Raw genomic sequence first — 22,919 nt, 5'->3', positions numbered from 1 at the left:
GCTGTTTCACATGATTTTAAATAGATTACTACACTTGGAGTGTTGAATTATTTTTATTTATTTAAGTAGCAAAGAGCTTGTCAGTTACACACAGAAGGGTTACACATTACAAAACAAAACCACAGTTTTTAAAAACAGATGCAGCTTGAGAACCGTCACATGCATTCACAGCAACAACCTTATGACAGATTAATCCCAGTCAGTTTTTCTAAGATCTCACCTGGATGAATAGTTGACACATTAGCCAATGCTAGACATCATAATACTTAAATTATGCTGGAAAGCATTTACAGTTTAAAAAACACAACCAATCAGCCAACAAACTCATTTAGTAGTGCTAACGCTGCTGAGGGTAATGCTGTCCACTTGACGCGGCCCCAAGATCCTCTGAAGGTGGCGTGATGAGGAGGAGACAGGGGTAACGTTTTGGAGTTTGTTCATGGTAGTCCATGTGGCCCCACTGTCTCTTTCCAGGCGATGGTCCTCCGTAATAAGGGTGGGGGGGCTGGTGCTGTGGTCTTGAAGACTGATACCGGAATCTGCCTCGAGAACTGTTCTGGTACCTGGGGGGACGGTAGCCACGGCCTCTTCCTCTGGTGTGACCTCCTCTGTGTCCTCCCCTGTCCGTGGTGCTGATACCAGGCATGTTGGTTCTTTTGGGCAACACCTGAAAACATAAAGATAAGTGCGATTTACCTTTTATGTTTGAGTCACCCTCACCATGCTCCTACCAAGAGCATGTAGCAAAAATACTGCCCTTTAATTGAAGACAGATTGCACACAGCTCAATGGGTAGCACTATAAACATAGTTGCGTAGCTGGAATGATTAAAGTTTGGGGTTGGTTACTGGATTCAAGAAAGTATTTTGAATGCATTATACATAAACATCAATTTTCCCTAAACATAAAAACTCCTTAGAAAGAAAATAAGTTGGAAAAAGAGAAGATGCTTCTAGACCATGACTGGACAATAGAGGTGTTTGTTGGACATAGGCGGAGCCTCTTTGTGCTTCCTTTCAGATTAAAAAGTAGGTGTGAGTTCAAACAAATCCAGAAGGTAGACTGATACATAATACATGTATCCAGAAAAAACAGGAAATGCATTAGGGTAAAAATGAAGCTTAAAGTACTAGTTTAACATAATCCAAAAAGAAACCACATTTTATTATTTCAGGACCTGCACCAACATTGCAATAATTTAATGAAGCTGCTCTGAGGTTATGCCACCAGCAAAAGAAGGAATTAGATTTCATAACTATGGATTCAATTTGAGTAGAATACATTCAATTGGCTAGACTTAACATGCCTTAAAGGCATGTTCATAATTGTCAGAACAAAATGTATGATCATAACTAGATTCCAGCACTAAAACATCTTGCTACTTTGAAACACCAGAAGCAATACAGCAAAGGATAAAATAGATACTGCAGATGCTGCATGCTTATGTAGATTTACCTTAAGAACCCGTCCTCTGAACACCGTCTCATGCAAACCAATGGCACTCTGCACAGAATCTCGATCAGAGAACTCGATGTAAGCAAAGCTGTGAGGGACAGGAAGGACACTTGTTACACATGGAATAGGCCTAGGCCTTTCCACAGATGGAGTACACGGAAAAGGTAGCAGACATAAAAAGGAAATTGTGGCACCCTTTGGGATGGCCGGAAAACCGGTCACACAGGATGGTAACTCTGTTTACGGGACCACAGCCATTGAAATGGATCTCCAGCTCGTCTGCAGTTGCTCCATAATCTACCTGAAATGTGATCAGTTAGTCAGATCAGACATTAAAGCTGAAAAATACCATTGTGTATAGAAAATATGTACGCCTTACATTTCCAACATAAATTGATCTGTTGTCTGCATCTATCCTCTCCTCCGGGGTCATACAGTAAAACGGTCCTGTGGTTAAAAAGAAAGAAAAAAAAAAAAAAAGGAAAACAAGGTGTCTTCAAGTTTAACATGTTTCAGAATGATCGCTGAGTTTTAGCAAATAAACCATTTAAAAAGTTGCTCTAAAACACATTTCAGTTACTTTAGAATGGCAAAAGGGGAGGGTTGGGGAGATGCACAGAGGCAGAAAATAGCCACAGGCAGCAAGACAGACACTTCTGGCTCTTTGGAGCTCACTGCTGCATCTCATTGGGCAGTGATGAGGCACATGTGAACACAGTTGTGACCACTGTGAGGTGTCCCAGGTGTTAGCCAGATGAGCAAATATGTGGTTACCTCAGCCACCTGGAGGCTGCAAAGCTACACACCTAGTCTAAAGAGAAAAAGTTACTACACAGAGAGCCCTGAGAGCACAGTGTGGATTTAGTTGTACGACCGAAAGCTCTATCTATAGATGGACCTTATTCATGACTAGTGGTCCAATAAATGTATAAGATAAAAATAAAATACAGGTAGAAAAGCACAATAAGAGTACAAGTTACAATTAGATAGGATATTTAAGTAGACAGGAATACCAATGTCTCCAGAGCTTAGACTGGTATTGGATTGCAATACGTTTGGCGTCAATAAGTGACAATATCACTGCCAGATGCATTTATCCTACAGATAAAACTATACATCAACTGTAGTAAAACAGCATACAAGGTATTGACTATTGCTGTGACAAGCATCTCACTCGCACTAGTCCATCTTGGCCATTTCAAAAGTACCTGCAAAGCATCACTATAGGCCACCTGTAGCCTTTGCAGGCTAGATTTTTTTATATGTAGACCACAGGTGAGCAGTGTACAGAGGTACAATATGCATTGAAAAGTTCCACTTTTACCACATCAGTACAAGCACCAATTTTTTACGAGCAAGGGTATTAGCTTGAGCATACAACATTCTGACTGATTCTCTGTGATGATGTGCCCAACTGTGTGTCATTTCAGAAACAAGTCTTTCCTACCAGGCCGGGGACTGCTGGTCAGGAGCTGCATCTCCTCTGCGTCACACCTCTCCTCCTCCTCCTTCAGTTTTTCAGTCTCTTCTTCCATTTCAAGCTCCTGAACCCTGGCCTTGATGGCCATGAGCTCCTGAAATAGGAGATCACATGCATTTTAACCACTGACCACCTTAGCCGAGGATATGCAAGGTAACTATGAATAAAGATGGAGAAATCCAGCAAAAGTACAATTTTCCATGATAGCATTTAATGTTCTTTAAATATAAAAGTTATTCATTCACAGAAATCAAAATGCTAAAACCTTTTGGCTCTGTCCAGAGGCTGTGGAAATCCCTGCTTTGTGAATTGGGTGGTTGGATCACTGCATTTTATAAACAAAACACATTTGGTAAGCAATCATTAGTGTTTACACTCACATTAGTACTTTAACTTATTGTGCATCATCCCACTTGTTTTTTTATGTGCCTGTGTATGTTTCTGTGACCTGTGATTCTGATTTCTCAAACTTTGTAAAACATTTCTGTAAACAGAGCTTTCTCAATAACATGACTCATTCAGGAAAAAAATATGAACTGATATTTCCACACACTGCTTGCAGTCACATTGTTTTTGACTAGAGCTGAATGATTTCACTCAAAATTGCAATTTTTTTTAACTAATTTTCAAACTAGGGCTGCAACTAACTATTTTGTAAATCAATTAATCATGATTAATCCAATTAATTGTTTCAGCCCCAATTCCACAAGATTTTATTTTGATTTTTCTTTTAATGTTTAATTTAGTGTTTAATTGTTTTCATGACTTTGAAAGCTTGGTGGTCCACAGTCCATGTCCACTCTAATGCATGGATCTTCTTGCCATCTGCACCCCATGGGAGTGGGAGGGGCTGTGTCGTGAGACAGATCATATTGTGGCATTAAACTCATTTCAGGCAAACTGCTGGTTCAGTACAACACATTTTGTAGAAAATACATCCCTATGAACCTGCAGCTACTTTATCCTGCAATTTCATTGGTCAGATTACAAATTGCACGTTACTCAGGCTGCTGGAAGAGCACCATCTAACAGTTAGGGAAGTGTGAACTAAATGAACCACTTTATCCATCTGCTCTACCATGACCTAAAAGGAAAAACAAGCCTAAAAATGTATAACATGCAGCACCAAGACTATGCAACTACGTGTTAAGCTGCAGAAGATTTGGCAGCCCAGGACCATCAACATTCCTTGTTCACTACCCTAAAAGTAAAGCAGGTTTAACAAACTCAAATCCTTAACTCTGAATTGATCTCTCCTTAGGTCGGAAACCCGTTTTTGGCTTCACAAAGGCTGGTGCGAGTTAGTTTAATCACCTGAGTAGGTCCACTGAAGGTTGAGTATGTGTAACAAGTATGTAAAGCCATTAATAGAGTCCCAATTTGAAGAGTCAACATGCCAACAGGTATCAGTAGGTCCCCCATTTCACCCCACATTAACTTGATTTTGAATATAGTGTTTAAAAGACAGCAACAGCCCTACACCTGCAAAGGAGAGGGAAATGGTAAGAAGAATGCTGCTTGAGTTTTACATAGATTTATGGCAGGCCGTTTAAACATTTATTGAAAATTCCCCTCTGTTACATTTGTAGATCAATAAAATAGGATTTTTTCCTGGTCAAAAAAAAAATCCCATTCCTAGACAGAACTGTAACAGATTTTCTAAATTACATGTTTGCAGCAGAAGCTGAGTTTCAGAAAGTAAAAAACAAAATTGTGCTAGTAGAGTTACGTTTTTTTATATATATATATATATATATATATATATATATATATATATATATATATATATATATATATATATGGCCATTTTGACATGAATCAGTTTGACTGAATATATTTATGATATGTGAAATGTTTATTTCTGATCCAAATAATACAAACTATAACCAGTAACAGTAGGAATACGTAGATCTGACATTAATTTCTAGACATCCAGAATGTTTATTCTAGATGTGAAGAATGTTGTTTTGTTTAAAAAGTTCATTTTGAAAAGGAAAACATTGTAGATACTAGAAATACCAAGCCAGTCAAACTAATAAATCTAAATGGTTTGCCTGTTTTAATCAAGATAACATTACATCACAGGGAAATCTACTAGTTTACTGGTTGAATGGCGGTAGATCAATGTATTATATTTAGGTGAAATCTCACGGAAGAGAAGTGCACCTGTCAACATTGTTCAAACAGGTAGGACCTATATGACATCTCGCTTTATTTTATTTCTGTCTTCCATTACACAGTAAATGATGATTTCTTTTTATTGTTCGCACAAAGCTACGACAGAACTCTGCTGATTAAATCAGGAAATAAAAAAACCCGATTGGCTTTAGGGAGGGCAGAGACGGAGGACAGAGAACTCTAAGTTTATTGAGGAAAACCTGCTCCCGACCAGGTTAGCTTTGGGGAGAATGAGACTATGGTAACAGAAACAGAAGTCAAGTAAACTCTCTGTAAAAAAAAAAAAAAAAAAAAAACTGAGACAGTGTCCGAAGTCTGCCCTAAACCCCAAATCCCTCAATCACGATATGGAGCAAGGACTTCATAGGGAACTCTGTTAACTGACGGTTAGGACAGATGATCACTACTTTTCGCTCCCTGTCGGTCATGTAACTCCACCTCCCCGCACAATCTTTATTATTATCGCCACAAAGAAATCCCATGATTCTTTCCTTTAAAGGAAAATTCCGGTTTTTAACACTTTTAGCCCCTTTTCTGTAGTGTCCAGGATAAAATCGAATGATCGACACCAAAATTTTGACGATTGGTCCTGTCTCGGCTATTTGGCTCATGCAGAATCCCCCCCTGGCTGCTTCAGAATGGCTTGCATAGTGCATGTCAGATAATGTCCTTAAAACAACCTTAAACGTTCTTTTTTTAAAATATGCTACTCACTGAGTCGTCAACGCTGTTCAATGACGTTCAAAAACAAGTTTTGTAAAGAAAAAACGTTCCTGTAGTGTTTTATTTAGTTTTATTTAGCATTTATTAGTCTGTATAGGATATAGATTTTATCTAGGCCTGACTTGCATCAGAAACATTCAAGCTTAATGGTGATCTCTGCAGTCACTAGATTTTCATTTTGCGCTGATGTAGTGCAAAGATGTCTGGCACAATAAATCCGAGACCTGCTCCTATGCAATTATGAATAGTAGGGATGTCTTGATCCAATATCAATATTGGACATCCGCGCGATATTGGCCAAAAATATATACATTTTTTAAATATCGAACAGCATTTTAAATCGCTGATTTTTTCATGCTGATAGAAACACTCTGCTTCTGTTGAATTTTCAGTAAACTCATTGGTTAATTTTTCCATAGGTCAGTTTTTTTTCTTACATTTTGTTGTTGACATTTGTTACCTGTTTTAGTAATACTACTTGATAGAGCCTTTTCTTAACATTCTGCAGAATAAGTAATTATATCTAGGGCTGCAACAACGAATCGATAAAATCGATAAAAATCGACTTTTAAAAGCGTTGGCAACGAATTTCATCATCGATTAGTTGTGTCGCGTGATTATTGCGTCATCCGCCGCGCCGTCATCACTGCCTCTTGACTGAAAGAGGAAGAAAAAAAAATATGGCAGAGCGAGTCAGCGCCGCAGGTGCAGTGTTGCCAACTCAGCGACTTTTCAGACCCCTCCAGCGACTATTTTTCAAAAAAGCGACTAGCGACAAATCTGGCGACTTTTTTCGGTGTCACTGGCGGCTTTTAGAGACTCTTACGTGAAAGTAGGGCTGGGCGATATAGAAAAAAAGCTTATCGATAAAAAAAAATGCATATTGATCGATATCGATAATTATTGAAAAGATTTGAAACCATATTTTATGTGCAGCTCTGCCTGGACTTTTTATAATGTTGCTAAATGATTTAATTTTAATAAAAAACACAAACACAGACTTCGAATTAAATCTTTATTTAACCAACTTTTTTAACCATAACAGAATTGTTTTAAAGAAAAATAACTTAAGAGACCTGAGTTATGTTATTAAATACTGACAAAGAATAAACTAAAGTGACCAGAAAAGTGACCAAAATAAATATAACAAATAAATAAATGCCCCCCCACCGCCGCCCCCGTTTCCTGCTTTAACCTGAGTTATTACTTTGAAGTTTCTGGCCCCTCAGCATTTTTATCTCAATTGTTAGAACTACGTGGGAAACTGCCCAGAAATGAAAATATATATATATTTTCCCGAAGATTCCTCGGAGGAGAGCCGCGTCGGGGCCTACACAGCTCGTACTCCTGCGGCTGTGAGCGGCTGAGATGATAAAAAAAAAAAAAAGTTGGTTTCGTTATCAGACTGGTTTTCACTGGTTCCTGACACATTTTCCAGATGACTGTGGTTTGTTTTTGGTCCGACTTGCCATGAACGAAATACTGCCAGACTGCCGAACTACAAAAACCTTTCTTTGAAACAGTTTCCTCCGCCTCCTTGCTGCACATCTTCATGTGCTCTGTGTTGTGGTTTGAGAGGGCGGCGCTTGGTGACGGCATGCCTGGGTCCGCGATTGTGATTGGTTGGGAGGAAGCAGTGACTAGCATAAACCTACATGCTAGGCTACAATGAGAAGGAAGGAAAACTGCGTTTCTTTTTTATCGAACTTTTATCGACCCTCTTTTTTTTCTATTGCGCCACACGTCTATCGATCGATATATATCGTTATTGAATTATCGCCCAGCCCTACGTGAAAGCATGTATCGTTCCTACTCTGCCGTGGGGCGCCTCCCCCACCCCAACCGCGTTTTCCCGCAGGAGTCCCTCTCAGCGCTGCAGTCAGAGCCTCAGCGTCCAGACTGCAAATGAAGCGCGCATGCACCGGGATTGACGGCGCAAATTGATCACAATAATTAAAATAGCCTGCGCTTTGTAAAGCAAAAAAAGTGATAACATGCAACTTTTTTCAAAAGAAATTAACATGGCACGGAACCACCATGTTTGTTTGGTTTTAAAGTGGGGAAACGTTACGTTAGTTTCTCAGGTAGCTCATCTGATGCTTTCCTTACCTTGTTAGTAGGTTACAGACAGTGATAAGGTTGGCTACTTATTTTACTTTTAATTTCATTTGAATTAGCTTAAGCAGCGTTTACATTTACTTTATAAATAAATTAACTTGCAAATTATGAGGGCAAGGCTTTTAAAGTTTAAATCTTCTGGCAAAGATAAAGTAAAGAAGATCCTGCAATTTATGGAAGTAAAGCAGAATATAATCCAGCAAGATCAGTTATATGTCAATTATCTGCCACATTCCCATGTAAATATCTGTCTTTGGAGGATGTGTTTTTAAGCACCCCTAGTTCTCTCATTTTTATTCCAAATACAATTTATAATTTGAATCACAGGGCTATTTTTATCTCTATGGTTCAGTATTTTCTCAAGTAGCAACTTTAACTGCTATACTTTCCTGTCTTAAAAGGCAGAACTCTTCTAGTCTAAAAAAACTCATTTGTTGAAATGGGGGGGGCTATTGTTTGAACCCCTTAGGGGCTTTTAAAAACAAAAATGCCTGTCTTTTTTGCGCTTTATGAAACAAAGTACCCTATATTTTGTGGATGTACAGCTACATTTCTCATGTAAGTTTGCGTAGTTTTAACACATTTATTTTTCATATTGCACCAGTACAGTTAATGAGCAACCTGTACTTGTGTGCTTGTTTGTTCTGTCTAAAATGTTTATTTTGGAATAGAGGTTAATATAAAAAATATTTTTTGTCCGATTCATCGAATAATCGAAAAAATAATCGTCCGATTCATCGATTTTTAAAATAATCGTTAGTTGCAGCCCTAATTATATCCAGTATATTTGTGCTAATATTGAATCGAGTCAACATCGGTATCTGCAAATTCTCAAAGCCGCAATATTGGTATTGTATCTGAAATGAAATGTTGTATGAGGAACCCCCTAATAAATAGCAAGTTCTAAGGCAAGACAAAAAGATTGAGACTTTCTACTCTAGATGATAACATACTTCATTTTTGTCCGTAAATGCCTATAATTATTACACACTGTGGCTTTAAATGGTGCCAAATTCAAAGGAAAATAAAAATAGTAAATATTCACCAATATACCACTGATGAGTTACTCATGTTTCTTAATATGTAAAATGCAATATTATGTTTACTATACAAATTAAACTGGCATATAATTCATAAAAAACATATATAGCATAGAATTGTTGGCCTACAGTGTCAATGAATAAAACAGGAAAAAAAATATAGGGACATTAGATGAAGTATGATGCGGTGCGTTATATTTCCATTTTTGAAAAGGGATTTTTCTACCCAGATTATTTTCCAGCTCTGTTTTCCGCTCTTGTTGAATAGTTCTGATTTTTAAATGCATGAAAGTTAGCTATTATAGCCTGGGTTCAGTAATGTTTCATATTTTCGGTGTTAGATTTCAATAGAACCTCTATTAAGGGTCAGGACCCACCATTGGCTGCATCTCTCTCCTTTCCCCAAACCTACTTAAAGCATATTACTGCAACCTAGAGCTGCAAATAAAATCAGTGCCTTAGCCTGGTTTAAATGCAATGCACCTGCACGCAATCTGAAAATTGCATGCACTTAATTCCCCTGTCATAATTTTGACTCAATTGTTAATTTAATATGGAGCATGATCTTTTAACAGTTTTTTTTTTCTTTAGGACTGCATCCACATTTAATCTGCATCATGTCCAATGTGCATCGAATCAGTCATCAGCTGCCCATGTGCTGGATGGAAGCTGTGCACAATTTTTTGTCTTTATTCCCTTTAAGTTTGTTTTACGTAAACAGTGAGTATTTATATGGGAATCCCTTCAGCTATTTATGCAAACATGAAAAAAAAACATTGTTGTGAATGAAATAACGAATATAACCAATATACTAGACAAAAAAAACGTAGCTAATGTTGCGGATAGCCAACACACCTGCTTGGCCTCAGTTAGCCTGCTATCCAGCAGCATGAGGCTAACATGTAGCTTTAATACAAGCCGCTGATAAAAGAACCTCTGCGCGTAAAGCGTTTGTATCAGCGCGTGATAATGATGGCATGACGGCATCTTTTATGCTGTCTGCATAAAGGCTGATAACTCACCGGGTCCTCGTTGAAATGCTCGCCCATAGGCTCGCCCTGAAGGTAGCGGTACTCCAGATGATTTTCAGCCATGCTCACTGCTCAGACATATTAGAACCTGCAAAACCAGCTTCAGCTTACCAAGACGCTAACCTAAAGGACGGCAGCTATGTATTTCATCCGACAGAAATGGGCTGGGAAGCTAATAGGCATCACCTGTGTTTGAGGCTCGTCATGACGCGCTGGAGGGACACAGCGGAGGTCACGTGACAGGGATGCAGGAGGAGGAGGAGGATGGAGGCAGGGAGGGAGGAAGGCTTGCTCCCAGGGCCGTATCCATACAGACTGGGGCCCGGACAGGCTGGGACTGGTAATCTGTGTTACCGGGCATTTGCCCTCCCTGTGACAGTAAATAACTCAAGGAGTGATGTTACCTACCTTAATGATGCTTGCAGTATGTATAGCCCTTCCTTGTCATGCACATCCTTGTGACGGTTGGCATATGGTGTAATTTTCTATTTTTCAAACTGTAAAAGCCTTGCAACAAACTAAATTATAATAAAACTAAAAAGCTTTCTTTAAATCAAACAACGATGGTCCTCTTATAGCCAATTTATGTTTGAATATTTAGCAAAAATATGTTGATGGGGTTTTGTATCTAAAGGCTAAGGTTTCTTACATGCATTGTTGTCAGGTTGGGATGTTTCCCAATCTGGCCGTTTAGGATGGCTATGGGTAAAAAATGTTTATCTTTAGATTAATGGCCTTAGAAATCAATAGACTTTGGTTCAAATTGGGTGAGATTTCGTATATACAGGAGGTTTATGAACATTTTTTGGGCTGGAAAACATAAGTCAGTGACATCTGGAAAAATGCTAATCTTAGTTAATAGCATTTCTGTTTTCTGCTTTTTTACACCATTTTAGCCGTTTTCGCTTGCGATGTATAATGTGCAATTTACTATTTGATACCCTGTGCAATAACCTGTTTCTCGATTTTACTTTTTTTGTATATATATATATATATATATATATATATATTTATTTATTTATTCAGAATATATGTCCATATCAAATCTACATCCAATGTATAATGGTGTTCCCAAACCCACTCCACCCACTCTCTCATTGTAGCAACACATGTACACTGTATTAGTATTATATTAAGTAATAACCATATTTTTGAAAGGTCAAAATTAAAAAATGACACAGCAAAAATATTGGAATAATTGAAACTCAGTAAAGATCAATTCTGATCAGTCTCTCTGGTCTATTCTAGTTAGAATGTCCAAGAAGGGACTCCATGTACGGTCAAATTTAGCCGATGCCCCACGTACCGAATGGAGATTTTTTTCATGAGTACAGTATGACAACAGTTCATTCTTAAGACTCACCTTTTTAAACAGGCCTTTTAGAACTGTAAGTTTTGTTTTAAATTGTGGTTTTAATTGTTGGTTTTGGTACCACTTGGTGCGAGATGTGTTGCTGTGGGCCCTACAATTTATTCTTTATTTTTTATTATTACTATTTATTATTACTATTATTATTATTTTTTGGTAATTGTTGGTTTTTGGTGCCGCTCGGTGTAGGATGTATTGCTGTAAGCCCTACAGTTTGTTCTTTGTTTTTATTATTACTATTGTTATTATTTTTGTCTTTGTTTTTTTTTCTTCTTCTTTTGGTCTCTGTAGCACTTTGAGATTTCTTTGAAATGTAAGGTGCGTTACAAATAAAATCTATTATTGGTCCAATGTTTCTTGTTTGGAGGCTCCATAGATGTGCAGTTTTTAAGTACCGGTATACATTTTTTCACTGTAGATGATGCTAACAAAACAAAGTATTTCTTCCAAGGATTTAATTTCAAGGACATAACATCTCCAAGTATCCATATCCTGGGGTAAGGATCTAACGAAAACCCACAAACTGCTGAAGTTATCAGAATTGCATTATTCCAGTAGGTTTACAAGTGTACAAAATTCCAAAACATATGAAGAAGATCCCCTAAAGACGTCTTACACCTCTGGCATTTGTAAGTGATACTGGCATATGCGGTATAATATATGTGGTGAAAAATATTAAATTGAATTTGTTTGTGTTTTGTTGATATTAATATTTTTTGAGATGAGTTTAGTAATCTGCTCCAGCTGTTGACATCATAGTTGATGTTTAAGTCCAATTGCCAATTTCATTTTTTCCCCGAGTACTTGTCATAAGCTGATGAATAGTCAAGAACAATTCATCCAATCCAATCCAGTTTGGTTTGTTTAACACTTAAGAACAACCACAGCTGACCAAAGTGATGTACAGAAAAAACAATTAAATAAACAAATAAATAAAACAAAACATTAACAGCAGAGATTAAAAAAAAAAAACGGCTTAAACATGACTAAAAATAACATTTACGCAATCAAATCAATAAAATTTGGTGAAAGATAAAAGGAATAAAGGATAAAAAAAGGTAAAAAAGATAGAAAATAAAATAAAGCCCACTATCTTAATAGGTGTTAAAAGCAAAAGGGAAAAGCTGGGTTTTGACAAGGGATTTAAAAACAGTCAACTTAATAAAAATTAGCTAATTTTGGATACAGTTTACTTTCCCCAAAAAGTAACTAAATAAGTAACTCAGTTACTGCTTAATCAAAATATTCCAAATGTTATTTGAAGTTTAAATACAGCTGGGACTTAATTATCAAAAGTAGTTTATTAATATTAGATATATTAATAAAATTAAATAATTAATGAATAAAGAGGACTGCATATCTGGTGAAATTTATAATAATCTACACCATTTTGCAATTTGTGGTGGGACTAGTGAGCTAAGACACTTAATTGTAATATTTCTATGCAGATGTGATTTTAAAGTTTGTACTAAAATACCAAAAAACTGTATGTTTTAAAGCCTCTCGTACGTAGACAGCTGGAGATAGGCACCAGCACCCCTCGCAACCTCGCTTGGGATAATTGTCACAGAAGATATATGGATGGATGGATGGATGGATGGATGGATGGATGGATGGATGGATGGATGGATGGATGGATGGATGGATGGATGGATGGATGGATGGATGGATGGATGGATGGATGGATGGATGGATGGATGGATGGATGGATGGATTTTTTTAAAACTTTAAAATTCAATTGGACACAATCTATTTATTTAGCACAAATTCACAACACATTTCATTTAAACATAGAAGCACTAATCTACAGATAGTGTCTATGTTAGACAAGGTAATGATAAACTAGCTCCAGAGGTGGCTCTGTCTAGGAAAGAAATTATTTGATAGACAAGCTCTGAGTTTCATGTCGAAAGGATGAAAGAGAGCACATGCAGTAAGTCACAGTAAAAGCTGAGACTATGTCTTTCAGAGAAACAGAACTAAACCTAACAAAACAGACCTGGCTCTATCATTTATAACCAGGGCCGGTTGTAGACTTAAATATATATGGGTGCAGGTAGGAATACAAAGGGGGCATCTTCATCTTTACACGTTATACTCAATATTTATTGTTATTGTTGACTTGTTTTCTTCCTGTGATTGTGCCAAAATCTAACAGCTAATATTTAGAGAAACAAACTGATCAAGAACGGCAACAATGAAAACATGCATTTATATTTCAATTTTTTTGTACGTTCAGAAAACCATCATATCAAAGCAATAACGTCCATTGAATGTGCTAGTTTTTTTTTTGTTCTGCATTTATTTTCTGTTAGTAATTTTTTGTGTTTTTGAATTATGTAGGTATATGTCTTCAGAACTGAATAGGTACTTAGGAGAGATGAAAACTAGAAAGTGGGTGGGTCATTTACACACATAATTATTATTAATTATGTGTTATTCACTGGTCATTCACCTCTCTCTGTGCTCATATGATTGAAAATTGCCACTAATAGGCTCACATTGAGAAATTAAAAGTGGGGCACGGATACAGGCTCTCTGCCTAACAGGGTCAGGCCAGATGAAGCTACCATGACAAGGAAAATCAGAGAGAGCATTAAGTTAGAGGTTGAACAAATATATACTGCAAAATGGGAGAATAGAGATGGAATGAAGCAGAATGATGAGGTGTGGTTCCTATGTCCTCCAGCAGTCTAAGCATATAGCAGCATAACTACAGATAATGCTCAGTATAACCTGAGCCACTCTAACTTTAAGCCTTATGAAAACGGCACCTTTTAAGCTCAGTCTTAGAAGTAGACGGGGTGTCTGCCTAACGGACTAACACTGGTAGTTGGTTCCACAGGAGAGGAGCCTGATAACTAAAAGATCTGTTTGCTTATCTACGTTTAGCTCTCTCTAATAAGCTTATGAGGGCTGGCCACCAGTTAAGGTGCTTGACACTAAAATAAGTAATCAATCAATCAAAAAAATTTGAAATTCTAGAAACCACAGGTAAACCTGCAGATTCTTTCTAATTTCTATCAGAACTCTGACTGCAGTATTTTTGATCAGCTGAAAGCTTTTAACTGCAGTTTGTGGACTTCCGATAGCAAAGACTTGCTATAGTCCACCCTTGAAGAAATGCTTGGAGTAGTATTCTCAGCAACACCCATGGGAAAAATATCTCTAATTTAACAGGCTAAAAACTGCTAAGAGGTACCATTAGGTCAATACTTTCCCAGCAATTTGACAAAAATTAAGTGCTTTATGATCAAGGACAAGGAAGACTTTCTTCCAGCATGTAATTGTAAAAAACTAAAGAGTAACAGCTAAGACAGCCAGGTGTGTGTCAGTGTTGAGACAGTGTAAAATAATTTATTAGATTAGAGCTGTTTGCTACTGAGGTGTATTAGGTTATTGTTCCTGAACATAATAAGCAAATCACAGGAACCTTTAGCCTTTGATTTTACCAAACGCTTCTATTTTAGGAACACCATCATTGAATCTACATCTCTCTTTTCAGTTTATGCGATCAATCATTGCATGCTGAACACCTACCTATATTACATCTCAGCAGCCAATCAGCATCATTTATGCCTTTGGCTCCTGCTCCATCTCTGCACGGGAAGCTCCCTCTCTCCTCCTCAAGGTGTGCTTACGAAAATTTGCTTTAAATGATCAAATTGTACTAACCCACCAAGTTAGATTGCAAACAAAGTAACTGCTTTAACATTCTGAGAAAACAAAAAAGTGAGATTACTCCATTAATTAAAAAAATAACCCCATCACTAATGTTTTTATTATCTTTCTTTCAACACTGGCATTAAAGGGTAGCCTGACTGACTCAAGGCATAAGTCCGTCTGTCTGGCCAATCAAAGGGACCTATTTACATAATATGTCTAAGAAGCAGACAAAACTTTTTTATTGATGTTAAATAGAGCAATATGAGCCAATGTTTGTCTTGATAGTGTTTGCCTAGTCTTTCTTGAGCCTGAAAATAGTTTTTGCACTGATGTAATTCACTGGCATAAAGATTATTGGATATCATTGCCATGTGCTGGCAGTACTTTCTCATGATTCCACTGAACACCAATCTTCATGTTTCTTTTGTGTCCCTCTTGGCATGGGATACTCTTCGTGATTTTTCAAACTTGATCTTGGACGTTTCCTCTTTATTTTCACCTCCATTGGGAAAATACTGATTTTGCTTGGTTCCACTGCCATCAATTATACTATTAGTTGCTAAATTAAACCATGAAAACAATTCAGACAAATGTTAGTCTTAATGGTAAATTTTGTATTTTTGGGGAGAAAAGGATGGACATTTGTCTTAAGTTTAAAAAAAATATTAACATTTTTCCCTACTTAATTATTGTGGCTAATGTGTGAATATAAGACACACTGATGTAATGTTATGATACAGGTTCTAATTAAAAGTAAATAAGAATAGCTCCTAAAAATTGGATTCTGACTGAGAAAGACCTGGCTAAGCAGCTACACATAAAATGTAACTAAAGTTTTCTTCATAGACTATTTATTAGCATGATTACCTGGTGTCATACATAATACCCTACAAACTCTACTAGTGAACATGGTCCTTTTATTTGTATTTGAATGCATGAAATTAAAGGTGGACAGTAATTCAATATCAATATTTTCACAACAATTTTGCGGTGATATGACTTTTTCGATAATTCAATATAGTTAACAGTTTTTTTTTCATTGTAAGGGCCTCATTTAGTAAGGGAGAAAGCCATCCCAACCAATCTTGACATATGTGAAAAGGTTTTTGCTACCTAAACCCTAATGATTGTTCTTTACTGGTTTATTTTAAATCAACCACACTGGAGGATTTCTAAGCAGAAACAATCTTAATTTGTTTCCCAAGTTACAACCGTGCATCATGATGCAAGCTGTGTGAGTTCTAGCAGAATGGAATGCAGGGCAACATGTGCAAGGGGTAGAAATGTAATGATATATATTTTAAAATATTATTTTTTTTTGTTGGGTTATAATAGAACTGCTACTTACCTTACAGGCTTAAGGGTTGTCTTCAGAAAATGCATTTTTTGTATAACTTTGTACCTCCATTTTGGCGCTAAAAAATACATCCAGTGGAATTTTTGTGCAAAACATAAATGTTTTGCTGGTGTGTGGAGATATATGTGCAAAAACAATAATCTGCATAAAAGTGACAGAGCCCTAAAGCAGGTCATTCTAAAAATAGAAATAATAGGTAGAAATTAGTGGGAAAAATATCTACCCATTTAAGGTCGATTATTTTACAAATAGAAATAAGCCTGATAAAAAGTTTCAAATTATTATTGTAAAGAGGATATCTCTCTGTTCTTGCAGAGTTGATATTGAGCAAGTCATTAAAAGAATGGCACTTTTCAGATTTGACATATATCTATCTGTTTCTGTCTCTCTCTCTTTATATATTCATATATATTTAAAAGAACAAACACTTAAGCTCATATTGAACTCAAATGTGTTGGGATCTATTGGTATCTTAAAACTACAGACATGGAAGTGCATTGATCTATATAACCCTACCCCACTAATAATAGAGCTGAATAACAAAGAACAATTTTCTTCCCCCAAGGAATCTGTTTTAGAAATACATCTTTGATTAAGATAAAGAAAAGGAAGGAGTGTGATGGATATGTCATTTCATGTTTTAATTACACAGTTACATTGTTCAACACAGACAATAACCTGAATTAGAATGTTTTACAGCTTCACACATCCAACAGAGCGAACAGTTAAAAAGCGGTATTAGCAACAGGGAGAGAAGCATGCAAGAAATAAATACAAATCAGAATTTAATTCCTCTGGCACAGTTTACTTCATCTACTGTAAGAATGGCAACAGGACTGTCAGAAGAGAGAAATGAAACATAGTAGGAAAGATCTTGAAAGCGCCAGCCTTTCCCACAGAAACATGTCTTTTTTTTTCTGTATCAGTGTATTGCACAATACAGTATAGAAGGCGTCCCTACACATACAAAAGCATAAACTTGTTTTCAGTTTATGTGAAGTTTAAAAATGAGATCATTCGGAGCCATGGCTTATCGGAAAACAAGTGCTGCGTCCACCGTTTGCCACTTCAGCTTTCTGGACTTGTTTCACAGGAAGGTCGTGTCATCATCACATAGGCAGACTTTTTGAGTTGTCTTACAGGCTGAGACAAACACCAACCCAGCTCACATCTGTGGACATGTCTTTTGCCCATATATAAAAAATGTTGCTGATGGAATTAGTTAGCAGACCCTTGAATAGGAGGTCTAGGATCCATCTAGCAACTAAAATACCTTGACAGAAAAAAAAAAAACAGTGGAAAGGTTTCATTTTTTCTAACTTGCAGTATGATGACGTAAGGAGGGGGTGAGGATCTAGGTTTCTTTCATACAAAAAAATGTAACTTAAAAAAAAGTTGCAGCTTTTTGGTTGTATTTTGGTAATTTGTATGCTGTCTATTGGGTTTGGCTTTGTTTATCTGAGGTCTAACTCGCAGACAATGAGGATCACACAAAGCACTTCAAGACCTGAATGGAACTGTCACCCTATTGTGTTATGATGTGGATGTTTATATAGATATACCTGCACCAAACTGCTTCTTTCTTTTTTTTAATCAATGCACCACTATTGTTTGTCTGGGTTTCATTAAAGCTCTGAAGTTTTCAAGTAGTTTGCAGAACGACATAAAGATTTTTTTGTTGTTGTTGTTGCTGTTTGGTTTTGTTCTTTCTTTCTTTTTTACTAAAAGATAGGCACACCACAATCCGCAGACAGACACACAAGTACCACACATTCACTTAAACTCTGCAAGGCTTTATAGCTATAAGTACACACAGTTGGCTTTTTCCAAAGGAGACGCTTCTGTTGTTTATAGAGGAGCGTTACTCAATATGTAGTCAACAAGCTCTTTGATTGCTTGAGGATGAATTCACATCTGAAACTCAGCCTGTTTGTTTGTCCAGCAGGCTCTCCTGCACTGTCCTAGTGTGTATTTTTCAGACATACTTTGGTTGACTGGTTGCCATCTGTCATTACTTGCCATGTTGCAGTCTACAATGGAAAACTAGTACTTTGGTTTGTGCTTTTATTGGTTTCAGACATTAAATGAATTATCATCAATGAATCTGTGGTTGTTTTAATAAAAAGCAGGAATAACTGAATGTGTGTCTATTAATAACTCTTAACAAAAGCTGTTTTTTTAACTATAAAGTTGCAGTCTGGTGAAAATAGATGTTTCAGTCCACATCGGTAGTAATGACAGCTCCTTTCAGTGGGGATTCATTTGATAACCTATAACTGCGATTGTGTGCCCATGTCTGTTTTGAAGCAATCTATGTTTTTTTGTGTTTTTATTTTTTTATTTTTTGAAAGACCAGGTCAGCTTCTCCTGGTGGTTCGCTGTATGCTCACAGGAGGTAGCTCGTTTCAGCAGGGACAGGGGGGCATGTGATGGATCTGAGAGACTATTAGACATTAGGGGAGAATAAAGATGTTCCAAAGGAAAGACTAAGCCCAACAAAATAACATAAATAAAACCAAAACAAACCAAAAAAAACAAGCATGACCTTTTTTTTTGTTGTAGCTTATTTGAATTTTAAGTCATCCCAAATAGTCCAAAAATATTTTTTCCAAGTTTGGTCAAAGTGTAAATAGGGCCAGTGATGTAGGGCTAACAAAAATCTGTATAAAAGGCATTCAGTCTGTTTATTTCCCTACTGGAATCAAAAAGCCTGCTCAACACCTACAGCTTATTCTTAAATCACATCTTTATGCAAAACATGGTCGAGTCTAAAAGACAGAAAATTACTTTTGATGTGAGCTTAACACTGGTTTATCACTTTACCCTACAGTAATGGCTTGTCTTGTATAACAGGGGAGGTAAAGAACGATCAGAAATCACATACACAGATTGATCAGGACCAAGACAGAGAACCATTACGGTCACCAAAGTTGGTCAAAGGGACAGAACTCCTTAATCTGACAGATTTTAAATGGATCCAATATGTTTTAACCCTTTTACAACTGACTATATCAGGATGATCTACCAATGGCAGATCAAAACACATAACGTTAAGTGGCCTGGAGCTACATCTATCGTCAACAGCTTCATGACACTTGAATTGAAAATTCAGCTTGTATGAGTGAAAAACAAATGTACTGTGAGAAAAAAAAAAAGTCACGTTCTGAACTTTAAAGGTTTTTGTTATTTGGCAAACACATTTTTGGACCTTTTTAAATACTATGTACATTCACATTAAGTTACTGATGTTGCTTTAAATATATCTATATGTATCTATATTATATGACACCCTATGGGCAGTTGCTGAGGTTCCATTCAGTAGCTGAATTCTCTTCATATTGCACCTCCGTCCTCTCACTGTCTTACAATGCGAGCAATACAAAATATTCTACAAGAGGGGTTTCATCTCATTAATATAGATACAACAATTCAAACAATAAGTACAATGTGGGGCAATTCCTTTCATAAACAAGCATCATAGCCTCTGTTTTGACTGATCAACCTAAACTTTGATGAAAATGAAAGGTAAATAACCCAAAACAAAGTCCTTTTTTTTGGGAGGGGGTAGTATACACAAGGGCAGCACATGTGGCATCAGCAATCAGAAGACATTTATGAAAAAATTACAAGAGAAGAGGAATATCTACAAGCAGGTTCAACCCTCCCTGTGTGAGTGCTGTGGAGGTCTGTTCAAAGCAAACCCCGTATTTTGGGGGTTAAATACGACTCAACTAGTGTGGATACGAGCAAGGAAGGGAGTTGTGGGATGAGGGGAGGTAGAAAGAAAGGAGGATAAAGTTTATTCCGCCCTGTTGGCTCTTCTGAACTGCTTAGTCATGCTTTGGAAAAGGATGGAGTGAATATAAAGGTGATGGCAATTCCTCAACGTACCTCCTCCTGGTAAGCTTGTGTTAAAAAAACAAAACAAAACAAAACAAAACAAAAACAGAGCAACAATCTACTTTTGAGCCATCTCCTTATACATTCCCATTATTTTCAATGCAGTCTCCAAGCTTGTGTTTTTGGCAGCTCCAATGCCTTGCGTCCATTTCTGCTTCCTTTGAGGTTTTTCCTTTTTCCCCCCCTCATCATGTCCTCAGAAAATAGCCACACTGTGGCAGGTTTTCCATCAATTTCAAGTTCACAGCATTGTCAATATTCACTAGTCTGGGCCATCACTGAGGAAATGTTGTAGGTTCATCCAAACTGTAGAGGCAGCTGTCGATCAAAGCAGGTCACAGTTTAGTTGATGCAGCTCCTCGATGCCTGGTCCTCTCAGGGCTGGCTTTTCTGCTCAGGAGGTGATGTTGTTTTGTGTTTGGTTATAAGATGAGTGCTTTTATGTATCACGTTTTTGTTTTGTTTTTTACTTTGGCAGTGTAGTAAAAAGGTTTGGATCATGTTATTTGCTTCATCTTTGAATTTATTTGGGTTCGTAATGGTGCAGAGAGGTGAGTCTGGTGTAGATATTCTTGGCTTGCTAGCAAGGTAGTTACCAGTTAAAAATTAATTTATTTTTATATCATCGTCATCATCAGCGCTATTATTCTTTATTCAGAACATTTGGAATAATCTTTGTTTTCCTTAAAGCCAGAAAAAACCTTTAATAAATACTAAGTTGTGTTTCTGAGGAATACATCGCATTACAGTTTTAATCCCTTTCCACCTAGGTTTCAGAATGAGGTTATGCTTCTGGTCTCTTCATTTTCAAACTCCAGAGGTGCCACTTTTAGTGCTCATTTCAGGGCTGGTTCCTGTGCCTTCCCTGGTGCTAAATTAAAGGGGAAATCCTATCAAGTACTAGTTATCCCTCATCAATGCTGCCTAGTCAAGCCCCTAACCTTCCCATACCTACATTACTGAGGGCAACCCTTTTTCATTCTCGACAAACAAAACTTATATTTTAGCAGACACGGCAAGATGCACGTTTTGCACCATGTTGAACCTCTGGTTGGAGTCTTTGTGTCTGTGGGGGAGGTTAAACGTTATGCACGCTGTGAAAAGCTACTGGTTGTTGAAGAAGTTATCACAGAGCTTGCAAGGAGAGGGTTATGAAGAAGTGGAGGAAAGGGAGCCATGTAGAATGCAGATTCCTCAGTTTGGTTTTGTGTGGAGTGTGGGCACTGTCATTTCAGTATGCACAGGCAGGGAGAGAGCCCCGGACGTCAGCGAGAGGTGGCATCCAGTAGGGCAGGGGTCGCTGGGGTCGTGGAGCGAGAGGCACTGCTTGAACTGCTCTCTTTGGGGCTGGCAGAGATGCTCCCGCTGCCAGCAACTCCTGCAATACTGCTCTGCCCCACCAGGGAAAGGGGTCCCGGAGGAGAGCTCTCTGAGTGGGTTGGGGGCGCAGTGGAGGACACAGAGGAGGTGGAGGAAGGGGTGCCCAAGGGAACGCTGCTGCCCCCTGGCAGCCCCTGACCACAGACGTGGTGGTGCTTCTCCCAGTCTTTGTGTTGGCAGAAGGAGCCGCAGTAGCGAGCCGTGTTGCAGCCGCTGCACGTCTCGCTGGCTTTCCTGCCACAGTTCCAGCAGCTCTGGAGAGACAGAGATGAAAGACGGGATCAGGGGACTGCAACATGCCCCTCCTTAACAATGGTGGTGGGGGGGGGGGGTTGTTGAGTTATACGCACAGGCTTATAACTCAAACCAAGACACACCAAGATAAATACCAATTATTATGATTTAATTGTTTAAAGTAAGACACATTTTTCTATCACATTTTCTACAAAATATTAATGGAGGACAAATGATAAGTTGCTTTACCTAAATATTTTAAAACGCCTTTTAAAAAAAAATAAAACATTAATTCGTTTCACACTCAAGCAGACCATTTATTAATTAATCTTCTTTATCTTTAATCCAACATTTAATCAGTTTAGTCAATCTAAACGTCTTCATTTGTGAAGATCTGAATTGAACTAACTGAGAGAAATAACACCAGATGAGCAAACCTTTGAAGATTTTTATGTTTTATACATTTTGACTGTTCCAATTTCTGTGCTTGAATATTTGACCACATTTTTAAGTTTTAGTGTGATTGATGATCCTTGACGAATGTTTGTATAATGTAAGACTACATTGGTAAGACATTTAATATGAGTTTTCTCTTTTGTATTAGACACGTCACGCTCTTTCATACACATATAATAATATCTTTAAAGTGCCACAGTGGGTAGCACTGCTGGCTTACAGGAAGAGGGTTCTGGGTTCGATTCCCGGCCCAGGGTCTTTCTTCATGGAGTTTGCATGTTCTCCCTGAGCATGTGTGGGTTCTCTCTGGGTACTCTGGCTTCCTCCCACAGTCCAAAACATGACTGTTAGGTTAAGTGGCTTCTCTAAATTGTCCTTAGGTGTGAGTGTGTGTGTGAATGGTTGTTTGTCCTGTGTGTCTCTGTGTTGCCCTGCGATGGACTGGTGACCTGGCCAGGGTGCACCCTGCCTCTCGCCCATTGACTGCTGGAGATAGATTAAATGTACACTTCCTATGGTGCTAGGGGATTTT

General features: G+C 37.7%; 2 protein-coding genes across 10 annotated transcripts in view; both read right to left on the bottom strand.

Moving 5' to 3' along the window:
- Nucleotides 1-34: 34 nt before the first annotated feature.
- Nucleotides 35-10,300, bottom strand: pabpn1l (PABPN1 like, cytoplasmic). The gene is made up of 7 exons (XM_038283890.1): nt 10,212-10,300; nt 10,017-10,113; nt 2,903-3,029; nt 1,835-1,902; nt 1,650-1,756; nt 1,456-1,543; nt 35-667 (listed from the first exon to the last, which is right to left on the bottom strand). The coding sequence occupies exons 2-7, from the start codon at nt 10,086-10,088 to the stop codon at nt 338-340; spliced, it is 792 nt and encodes a 263-aa protein (XP_038139818.1). The 5' UTR covers nt 10,089-10,113; nt 10,212-10,300; the 3' UTR covers nt 35-337.
- An 8,406-nt stretch (nt 10,301-18,706) lies between these two features.
- Nucleotides 18,707-22,919, bottom strand: part of cbfa2t3 (CBFA2/RUNX1 partner transcriptional co-repressor 3) — a 41,432-nt gene continuing 37,219 nt past the window's right edge. For 6 of the 9 annotated variants that reach the window (XM_038283920.1, XM_038283922.1, XM_038283924.1 and 3 more), the window contains one exon: nt 21,583-21,951. In XM_038283920.1, coding sequence (XP_038139848.1) covers nt 21,583-21,951 — 369 coding nt within the window. Of the gene's footprint in view, nt 21,952-22,919 lie in introns of all 9 variants that reach the window. The other 3 variants (XM_038283923.1, XM_038283919.1, XM_038283918.1) reach the window with 1 other exon arrangement.

This window comes from Cyprinodon tularosa, unplaced genomic scaffold, assembly GCF_016077235.1.
Source record: "Cyprinodon tularosa strain WSP-4 unplaced genomic scaffold, ASM1607723v1 ctg197, whole genome shotgun sequence".
NCBI lineage: Eukaryota > Metazoa > Chordata > Actinopteri > Cyprinodontiformes > Cyprinodontidae > Cyprinodon > Cyprinodon tularosa.
The sequence above is the reverse complement of the archived record's forward strand: the minus strand, read 5'-3'. Positions and strand labels throughout refer to the sequence as shown.

Excerpts from the sequence above, each read along its gene's own strand:
- pabpn1l (XM_038283890.1), bottom strand. The coding sequence starts at position 10,088 with ATGGCTGAAAATCATCTGGAGTACCGCTACCTTCAGGGCGAGCCTATG. Across the intron at positions 1,903-2,902 it reads GACCAGCAGTCCCCGGCCTG|GACCGTTTTACTGTATGACC; the intron begins GTAGGAAAGACT and ends TTTTAACCACAG. Across the intron at positions 1,757-1,834 it reads GATCAATTTATGTTGGAAAT|GTAGATTATGGAGCAACTGC; the intron begins GTAAGGCGTACA and ends ATCACATTTCAG.